This window comes from Manacus candei, unplaced genomic scaffold, assembly GCF_025592945.1.
Source record: "Manacus candei isolate 608988 ecotype Guabito, Panama unplaced genomic scaffold, ASM2559294v1 h1tg000057l, whole genome shotgun sequence".
Taxonomy (NCBI): domain Eukaryota; kingdom Metazoa; phylum Chordata; class Aves; order Passeriformes; family Pipridae; genus Manacus; species Manacus candei.
The window spans coordinates 15,925,072-15,935,653 of NW_026138105.1; the positions used below are offsets into that span (position 1 = coordinate 15,925,072).

The 10,582-nt window shown below is 42.0% G+C and overlaps 1 protein-coding gene across 3 annotated transcripts in view; it reads left to right on the top strand.

The window, feature by feature from the left end:
• The window catches only part of ARHGAP40 (Rho GTPase activating protein 40), a 38,506-nt gene extending 30,911 nt beyond the window's left edge, over positions 1–7,595 (top strand). For all 3 annotated transcript variants that reach the window (XM_051803018.1, XM_051803016.1, XM_051803017.1), the window contains exons 10-15: positions 284–366; positions 1,074–1,280; positions 1,549–1,689; positions 3,341–3,501; positions 4,593–4,648; positions 4,995–7,595. In XM_051803018.1, coding sequence (XP_051658978.1) covers positions 284–366; positions 1,074–1,280; positions 1,549–1,689; positions 3,341–3,501; positions 4,593–4,648; positions 4,995–5,101 — 755 coding nt within the window. In that variant the 3' untranslated portion in view covers positions 5,102–7,595. The remainder of the gene's footprint in view (positions 1–283; positions 367–1,073; positions 1,281–1,548; positions 1,690–3,340; positions 3,502–4,592; positions 4,649–4,994) is intronic.
• Positions 7,596–10,582: the final 2,987 nt, after the last annotated feature.

A 10,582-nucleotide genomic window follows, 5' to 3' on the forward strand; every position in this document is an offset into this window, starting at 1 on the left:
TTTGTTCAAGAAACGGGGAATAATGGGGTCATTTGGTGCCCTTCAAGGGAATCAGAGTTGCTGGTAGACTGTGTACTCTGAAGGAAATGAGCCAGTCTTCTAAAACATGGGTAATTCCCTTCATAAGGACAGTATGAGCTTGATTTACTTCTATAAAGCAAGTTCTCAAATCCTAGACAACGCTGCAATAAGTAATTGCCTTATTCTTTGGGGGATTCCCTGCTCAAGAAGAACAGTGTCAGAAGCCTGAATCCTCTGTCCTGTTGTTGCTCTCCCTATCTAGGTATTCCAGACCTGAAGCAAAGGTTGCAAGCGCTGAACCTCCTGATCCTGATTCTGCCAGAGCCCAACAGAAACACTCTAAAGGTAAAAGTGCTTGTTCTGGTTTTAACTGGAAAAAACATAGAATCATTTAGATTGGAAAAAACCCTTAAAATCATTGAGTCCAACCATTAACCCAGGAGTGCCAAGGCCATCACTAAACCATACCTCCAAGTGCCACATCTGCATGACTTTTAAATAAGCACCACCTCTGGCTTTCTGTGCTTTATAAGAGCTATGGTGGTTGCTACTGCTTTTTTTTTTTCTCTTGCATAGTTCAGCTTCCAGGTACTAAAGGCAAGGCTGACTTAGCACCCTGAAGACTTTAGGATTCTGGAATACATAATCGAGCCAAAGATGATCTGTCATGGCTCTGGTGAGGCATGAGGTGAAAGAAATAATCCAAAAGGGTTTATTTTTCCACATCTGGGAATGGCTTTGAAGGGATACTAAGAGAAGGAGGGGTTTATCTTTAGATTCTGCAAATTTTACAACTCGACTTTGTAAATTGCTACCTGCCAAGGAGTAAGAGCCCATCTGCTTCCCACACTGACTGTCTCTCCTGATCTCTAAGTGCTGGACAAACTAGTATGCTTAGTATAGTTGCTTGTTGCCGTTTTAGTATTAGAAACTGGTCACTGAACTTCATGACTGGGGAAAGAGAATTTGCTCATGGATAACAAGAAGAAAAAGCTAATTAAGTGATCTCTCCAGCAATTGCCACAGTCTTAAGTCTCTTTCCCTCTCTTCAGGCTCTACTTGAGTTTCTCAGCAAAGTGGTTGCCAGGGAGAACAACAACAAAATGAACCTCTGGAATGTTTCCACAGTCATGGCCCCAAACCTCTTTATGCATAAGGGGCTACCAAACAAGATCCCTGAAGGGAAGGAGAAGCAGCTGGCAGAGGGAGCGGCTGATGTGGTACGGATGATGATACATTACCAGGATCTGCTCTGGACAGTAAGTTGCACACGTGTTTTGCAGTATGGTGCAGCAGTGTCTTGATCTGGTTAGAGTTAGAAGAGGGGAGGGAATAGTCTTGGAAATTTCAGAGGAGTTAAACATCTGTAGGCAAATCCTCTGACTGAGTTCCAAGACTACCTTGTCTTCAAGGTACACAGATATTTTGTCTATTTCAGGAGCTTCATAAAGTGATGACTAGTTTCTTAAATGACATCCTCATCTCTGCTTGATTTAATTCCTGTTTTCTCCCTTCTCCCTTGCCCAGGTCTCCTCTTTTCTGGTAGCTCAAGTGAGAAAGCTGAACGAGAGCAACAGCAAAAGGTACCAGTTCTGTGACAAGCGAATTAAAAATTTGTTGCGCAAGATTCATGCTGATAAAGATAAGGTGGAAAAGAACCAGGCAGAGGTGAGTTGGGGCTTGGAAAAAACAAGCCATTTCATGGCAGTGTCAAATGCTTTCATGAGAACTCAGAAAGCTGTAAAGAGGGATGTTCTTTGAAGAGCAAGAGAGAGAAAAAAGTTGCAGAATAGTGAGGAACAGTTTCCCAGACTCTCTCGGCCAGATTGTGGGAAAAACTGATTCCAACAACAAGAACACTAAATACGTTTCAGGCTACAAAACACTTGGTGAAAAGCAGATGAAGAGGGAAGAGACCAGGAGCAGAAATGCTGGTCTTTGCCTCGTGTGAAAAGCAAAATTCACGTGGCTCTGGGTGCCCTAGGTGTTGGCACAGATACATCTGCTGTGATAAAGGCAGACTTATTTTCAGGAACTTAAAACAAAAATTTAGGTTATTATACCAGTATTGTATCTAATTTTCTTTTTGCTCCATAATGCTGTTGATCTGTATGGAAGGGTTTGAGGAGGAGGTTCTTGCTGCTTAAAGGGAGAAAAGTTCCCTGATGAACGACATGGCTCTGCGCACTCTCGTATTGGTGCAGACTGAGGTTGTTTAAACAGATGTTTCTACCTGATCTGTTTCAGTATCAAAGTTGGGAAAAGATCCTTGGAGCCATTCTGCCTGGGTTTTTTTGGTAGCCATCTTAGTTGAATATGTGCAGGTCTGTAGGGGCTGGGTTATATCATGCAGGGCTGGATTTGAAATATCACATAGTGGTGGTGCAACCAGGATGCTCTAAGGACACAAGGCTTAGTTGGAGTCTGCAGGTAGAAATAATAATTGAAAGTTTAAATCTGCATTCCTGAAGAAGAGTCTATGTTCTCACAAGCCAATACATTCCCCACCTTTCTATGGCTGGGATACTGAGATGATGTCTGCCTAAAATACGGCTGTTAAGATGACATGTCACTGTTGAAGGTGCTGTCATTTTGGATAGGGCAGCTACTGTTTAGGCAATCAAACAGACGACCCCATGCTTGGAATGGTTAACACCGTTCTAATGGACTCAATCTTGTGCACTGTTTTTGCAGAGGTTTTGGAATTGCAAAATTAACTTACAGCAGGTTAAATCCTGTGAGAATAATTCAGTGTTCTTGGCAAAAGTTCTGAGAAGTTACTTCATGGAGTAGCTGATTAAAACAGTATTGGAAAAAAAAACCCACTCGGACTCAGCTTGGTGATGGCTCAGTGCTTCCTTTCTTTGGAAACTACCTTTCTGAAATTCAGTAGTCTGCAATCCAGCTGTCTAAACTCCTTTTACAGTAATTTAAATGAATTTCAGATAAGTCATTCAGACTTGTGCAAACCAGTTTGTTAAAATTTCTTGCGACAAATCCTATTTTCATCCAAGCTTGTGTCGCTTTCTGGTGGTAGTGCTGGGTTTGAACAGCAGAGAGCACCACCGCTCGCTGATGGAGAGCACAGGTCTCCTTTCCCGGACACAGCACCGAAATGCTAGTGATTTATTTATAATGCTCACCTTGATGCTGCTTTAAGTTTTTAACCTGTAGAATGTGTGGAATAAGAAACAAGGCTAAAGTCTATGAGAAGCTGGCTGGATAGGTGTAATTCTTCACACTCTCCAATCTATTTTGAAACTTGGGGTTTTGACTGATAATAAACTCTTTAAGCACTTTTTTTTTGTTTTTTGTTTAGCCTTCGAAGATTGTGAAAGTCCACGCATCACTCCTCCTGAAGGACTCACTGGAGGTGCATTTGAACAATGCAACCAGGGTTGCAGATGTCCTCAAGCAGTTTCAAAAGAACCTGTGCCAGAATGGCTGGAATATTGTTAACACTGTCAACCTCCTCAAGTGGTAAATTGCTTTTTCTCTGCTTTAAAAAAAAACAAAACAAAACCAAACAAACAAAACACAAAAAACCCCCCACAAACAAACAAACCAACCCCACAAACAAACAAAACCACAAACAAACAAAAAACCCCCAACTAAGTGGTTGCTGGTTTTGATCTTGTGGCTGAGGTGATGTGGCAACACAGTGAATCATGAGGAGACTGTTCTCTGCTTCTCTATTCTCAGCAGTGGAAATAGTGTGTTGGATGGGGAAGTCAAGTGTTAGTTCAGCTGAGTGATTCCATTCTGTGCTTAGGCTGTCAAGAGGTCAGTGGTCCCATCCCCTCTGGGCTGCTGGACAGCAAGTGAACTCCAGCAACCTTTCTGGAAAAGTAGGTGGAGAAAGGAAGGAAAATTGGAATAACATTGACCCTGCAAAGCAAATCCTCTCTAACTCACCTGGAAAAAACATCACCTGTGCAAATTACCTGCCTGGAGTAGTAATCTCAACATGAATATGTTAATGTAGGGATTTCCTCAAATGAACTCTGCAATTCCCTCCTATGCTCCAGTGGTAAATTGCTGAAGTAACCCAAAAAATGAAGAGTTCCTGCCCCACTCTGTCACCATTCCTGCAGACTGTATTTAGTAGGTAATGCAGCAGTGCATCTCCTGACTGTGTCACACAAGGTGTCTAGACAAGGAGGATGGAGGGGAAGTTGGCTGATTACGAGTCAGCTGGTATCTCACTAACAGCTGCCAAAGTCTTCCTGCAAGTGAGCTTCTCTGGAGTAGTCCATCAGTTTTTGAGGAATGCTGACAGTGAACTTTGATATTTATGCCTGTTGTTTTCCAACTGAAAAGTTAGTGTTTGCATACAGTGTGCTGCTTGCTGCCAGTGAGGAATAACTGCCTTGGTGGGGTTTTTTTCCAGTTTTGGGTGTCCTTCTCAACACCTGTTCAGGAGGATCAGCAAGGTCTCTGTACCATGGCCTGTAGCTTCCTTGACCATTGCTGGCCTCAGAACCACAAACAATTATTTTGCAATAAACAGTACTGAGCAACCTAACCTGTCTTTGCAAAGATTTAACTTCAGTGTGTTTTTCTTTCTGCAGTAACAACTCAACAGAGTGCACAAACTTATTTCTGTATGAAGTGGGAGGTAATATTGGTAAGTACAAAAGGCAACTGAAAATAAGGACTCTGTTATCCAATTTTTATGCTTAACTTGTTTTAGAAAGGAGTTAAACTTCTCTGGGCAAGCTGTGCTGGTGCTTCACCACCCTCAGAGTGAAGAATTTCTTCTTAATATCTAATGTACATCTACCCTCTTTCATTTTGAAGCATTACCCCAGATTTGTGAAAACACTTCTGAATGGCGTAATATTGAAATTAATGTTAACAAGTACTGATTTTTAGGTGAGGGAAAACCAAACAAACCCCAAAACCTAACAACTACAGAACTAAGGACATAAAAAAAAAAGTGGGGTTTTTTCCTGAATTTTTTGTTTTAATAGGTGAACATTGCCTGGACCCAGACACTTACCTCTTGGACTTGTACCACATCAACCCCCATGCTGAGTGGATAATTAAGCAAAACCCATCTTATCCTCGGATGTTCTAAGGAAAAGATGAGAAAAACAAAGCATTTGGTTGACGTTTTTGGAAGTTATGGAAATAGAGACATTTCTGGTGTAGTCACAGACTGGACAATGCTTGTGACTTTGGAGGTAAAAACAACTTTATTTACTGCTTCCATGGCAGCTGGCAGTGAGAGTACGTGAGCCTACCTGCTAACAGAGGCGTTGGAAACAAGCAGCAGTTCCTGTGTAGAAGAGTTTGCAGGGGGAATGACTGTTCTTAAACGAAATATCCCCCCAAAACAAGCCCTGAAAGCAAAGCAACAGTGATTGTGCAGCAAATATGGAATGTAAAAGAAGAAAGGTTAACTTGAAGATTTTAGAAAACATCTGTCTATTCTGGATTTGCTCTTTTTTTTTTTTTGGTCGTATCCACCATTTGGAGGAGAGACAGTCAAATTGCTGCAGTGGTATTAAGGATATCCCCTTGATAAGGTCCATGATTGCCTGGTGCACATCACCAGAAGTTGAGACCATAGGTTTCACTAAGAGACACTGTTATGTTCTTTGAAGAATGAAGAAGGGTGTTTGCAAAAAGGCCAGGTGGAATGTGATACCAACATCCTGTATTTAATGACTGCAGATAAATACATACACAACACAAGAACATAACTTTCCTTGCAAAAAATGGACAGCAACCTTTCAGATGTGCAGTGTGACAAGAGAGATGTGTGTCCCATACAGCTCTGCTGGTAATGCAAACCAAATCTACAGGCTGCCATTGATGAGGGTAAAACATGCATTTATTTTGCTGGACAACCTATATGTCAACAGAAAACAGGAAATATTCTGAAGTTAATTTGAGGTTAGTAATCTGACCTGGCCACATAAACTGAACATCTTTGTGGAGGATTCTGTGTGAACATGTCTGTCCAAAACAAACCAAGCCTCCCCTGCGATGTGAAGTGGCTGAACTGACAGGTCTATGCCTGTGCCTGGTCACACAGTGGGTACTGAACTGAGCCTTCATTGCTCCAGCTGCACATTTCTGTCCCTCACAGCACAATGTGGTCGCTGTGGGTGGAGAATGAGGGTAGAGCAAAACACTTGCACCTCACATTGCTGCTGCATCATCATCATCCAGCCCCAGCTAAAGAGGACTCTACTCCTGGAGGAGGAGCACAGAAGAATTGTATTCCTTTGTGATGTTACTGAAATACCTTATGTGAGGGAACCCACTGTGCAGTTACAGAGGGTGGAACATGCATCGTATCCAGAAATCCGGACGTCTCTTTTTATGTACCGTTATTAAACACTGTTGGATATTTATTCCTGTGGCAGAGGCAGGGCTGCCCTGCAAGTGTATGCTCAAAGTATTTCATTTGCCAAGTTCTAGGTGCACTAGTGACAATCTCCAGTATTATTTCTTTTGTTAAATGAATTGGTTTCCATTGCAATCTGAGTTTTCCCCCCTCTCCTTTTTTTCCCCTGAGGCTGATGTGTAGCTTTCCTTACTCTTTATCTCAAACTCCTAGTTTCTGTTGTAAGGGCACTTCACTCTCTGTCTGTGTGGTTAAATTCTTGTGGTGGTTAAGATCCTAGAAGAACAGGTGAGCCATACTCCATATTCTTTCCAGCCTGTTATGAACAGTATGTGAGTGGCAGTGATATCTTAAAATTATGCATATATTAGAGAGTCTGTCTAGTATTTTTTGGTTGAGATGATGCAGATGCATTGACTGGTTGGACCATCTTCATAGCTGTCTTCTTAAGAAACGATAATATAAACTTGCAAAAAAACCACCTCCCAACCCCGACTGAGATCCCCGATGATGTCAAGAATTCTTGAGGAAGGTGCCTCTTTTATAGGGTTTAAATTGTGCCTAAAAGAGCCTGATTGTTTCCCTTGAGGATGAGAAATTTGTGCCTTGAAAGATCAAGCTGCTTTAAAATGGGGCATTAAAAATCAATGGTACCTATTCACTCATCACTTGTAGAATTCTTTGTTGCAGTGATGGAGTTGGCAAAGAGCGAATGCCAGAAATGTGATAACCCGAGAAATACCCAACTCATAAAGGCATGGGTGTGAGTGCAAAGATCTTTTGCAGGCTAATCACGTAATGCTGCATTTTTTTTCCACCCCTCATATGCTGGTTTATTAAACATACTGTCAGTATGTATTGAGGGGTCACTACATCACTGCTACTGTAAACTACAAATGATTGGGGTTTTTTGAAAACCAAACAATGTGAATCAGAGCTGTGAAAACCAAGGTTCGTGGGAGATTCTTAAGAGCCAAATATCAGGTCTCAAATATGAAAGGAAATGTAAAAAAAAAAAAATCAGCTCTTTTCAGATGATGGACGTGCTTTTTTTATTTTTCTGACCTGTCTTTGTATCAAAAAGTAAACGCAAATTTTTTGGTCACTGATGTGCAACCCACTTTTGAATGCTGGTTTTTAATAACGTTTTTTACAAATTTTTAATTCTGTATTTAAATTCCATTTTATTCAGTGAAACAATAAAAATACAGTGAAATCTCTTGGCTCCATTTTCATTAGTGGCTGAGAATAAGTTAGTATGTCTATGAATGCTAGCATTATTTGCCTTGGGCCTGAAGAGGGATGTACCTGGGGTCTAAGTGAGCTGGGCAAGAGTTTTGTATTAAAGCTTCAGGAGAAGTTCCTCTTTGGATGATCCTGTGGGATTGCTGCAAAAGAATGATCTAGGAGGAGAAAAAGGAGGATGGTTGTGGGTATAAAAAGTCCAGAGAAAGGTTGATGGGAGCTGAAGGTGAGCACCAAGGATTAATGACTTCCGAGCTGCTGTTAAAGATTTAAGCTTGAGGAAGGATGAGAAGTCCCTTTCCTACTCCCTCAGTCCTTCTCAGCTGAGCTGTGCTCAGTGACATGGGTGCTGGACTAGCCAAATTGGCAAGGAATAATAGGAATCCAGTCTGAATATTTTGTTAAATCGTGACTAATACTTTAGTGTTCAATAGTCGGTGATAAAATGTGGCATAAATCCACTGTGATTTGTTTAAAAACAGTAACAGCAGCCCATCCAGTAGTGCTGCTGGAAAAACAGGAATTACTATCCTACCCAGAAACAAAAGGGAAAGAGGATCCAAGTGGCTTTAGAAAGCTTCCAGAGCAATTATCTGAGGAAAAGACCAGCTTATCAAACTCATTTCACCCATTCATCTTCAGCACTATCAAAGTGCTGATCTCTCCCATCCCCAAGGGCTTTTGTGATTGATCCTTACACAGCTCTCCCTTGCTCGCAATAAAAGCTCAGTATTTATTCTGCAGGCAACTTGAATGCAACTTTATGCTGTGCTGAGATAACAGGACAGAATATAAAACAATCTTGCAAATGCTGGTTAAACATAGTTGTGGATTAAGTGGAACTGAAATACCACACGTCCACACGTTAATTAAAAAAAAAAAAGGGTAATTTGCATCAGGAAAAGGTATTTGCAGAAATACAGGGTCTTCACAGGAACAAGTGAAGCTTCAGCTCCTGGAGGGAAATGCCACAGGAAAACAACTAAATGCACTTCCTGGAGCAAAGTAAGTGACAGCAAGTATTGTTGTAAATGAAATACAACTGCATTTGATTAAATCTATTTCTTTATCCTTGTGCACTCTCCAGTGCTGAAAATGAGATAAATGACATCTGTTGTTTTGCATGCTAAGAGAATGAAACTTTAAAGTTCTCTCCAAATGCTGGTTGGTCTTGACTGCACGTGGGGGCTGCATATATGTCTTCAGCTTCAGGGGAAAATAGAGGCCACAATTCAGTATTTTAAATTACCGGAAAAGAAAATGTGCAGCTGCACTGACTTACCATCTGGGAAACAGCCAGGGCAGGATCAGCCCCCATAGTCACCCCCAGCCTCCTCTACTACACCCGATCTCAGGTTTTATGTTTTTTTTCGTTACTTGTGGTGACAAACACCCTTGGTTGTCCCTCCCCATTCTTCACTGTCCTGGGGAAGGTAGGCAACCTCACCTACTAAGGTCCTTTTCCCCAGCACCTGGACCTGGCAGGATCAACTGAGCTCAAGGTGTTGAAGCCTTTCCTTCCACACTGTGCTCTGTTATCTAGCTCTGTCCAAGGACTGGCCCAAAGAAGGTGGGTGGAGGAAGGAATTCCTTTTCTCTGTAGTCCTTGAAGTGGTGTGGTTTTCATCTCTCTGACCCTCTTGGCTGTCTGTACTTTTCTGGCTGGTGAAGTTGCAGGAGTAATTACCTAGGGGATAAAGGTGGAAAAGAGCAAGAAGCCAAACAGAAATGGAGGGTGTGGGTGTACCTGTGTGGGTTGCTTGTCATTTTGTTTGTTGTTTTGCAGGATTTGGAAGAGATACAGATGCACATGAGCTCTGATGTTCTCTCCTTGCTCACCTCAAGCCTTGCTCTTGGCAGGCTGCAGTAGAAACTTGCCTCAGAGATTCCCCATTCTGTGCAGGATGACGACCAAAGCTGGTTTCCTTTGCCCTCAGCTTTTGCCAGCCTGCCCTTTCTGTGACAGGAGGGTGAGGTGAGCCATCATGTAACGAACACATTTCAAGTTAGGCTATGTGTGTGGATGGATGATTCAAGCTGAGCATGGACTGCTTGTGACTTGTGTTCAAACTGAATCTTTTGAGCCTTACTTAGAGTCTTAAAAATCTGAGGAGTGTGATTATACATAACTCACTGGTCTTACTTCCTACCTCAGCTTTTTGTATGTGCCCAGTCAATGCAGGAGAAAGTCACTCTCATTTGCACTGGTGACTCTAGTTAAGCCTTCTCTGGGCACAAGAGCAATCACAAAGTGGAATAATTGCCTTTTATTTATAACAAAATGGCAAAGCTGTCTCAGGGTTTCAAGAGAGACAATTAAAGATTTTTACATTGTTTTCTTCAAAAGGAGAAATAGACCTTGGGGTTCCCTAATAGCCCTCCTGATTCTGAGCCATGCTCTCAGAGCGTGTTGTTGTGGGTTGCATTTATGAGCCACTTATTATCCCTAATTACTGAGCAGGAGGTAGGTCTCTGTAATAGGCGAAGTTGTGACTTGATGAACACTCAGCTGTCTCTATTTAAGATAAAATTACTGTAATTAACAAATCGATCAACCTTACTTTCGCTTTGCCTGACTGGGACAGAGCAAATGGACTAAATGAGGCCCTTTTAGCACAAAGGTAGAGAAAGGGGTTTGCAGATCTCAGGATACAGAGGCTTAAAGCTTTTTTTGTCACACACTGCTTTTAATGGTAATGTCACATAATTGTCTCTTGTTAGATAATTTTGTCTCCAGCAAAAAGCGCCCATGCTGGGCTTTCTTCAGCTCAGCCCAGCGAGGCAGAGTCCTGGCAGGCGAGCAGCCAGGTGGGTTGATTTGCTATAATCTACACCTTGATCAGGGCTGGGTTGGATTCTCTGGGTGGTGCCTTTCCTTGTGACTCTTACTGAGTTGTTTGCAGAATGTATGTCTTTGAGAGCAAGATTAATCCCTCAGGTTGTCTGTTGCCTGCTCTG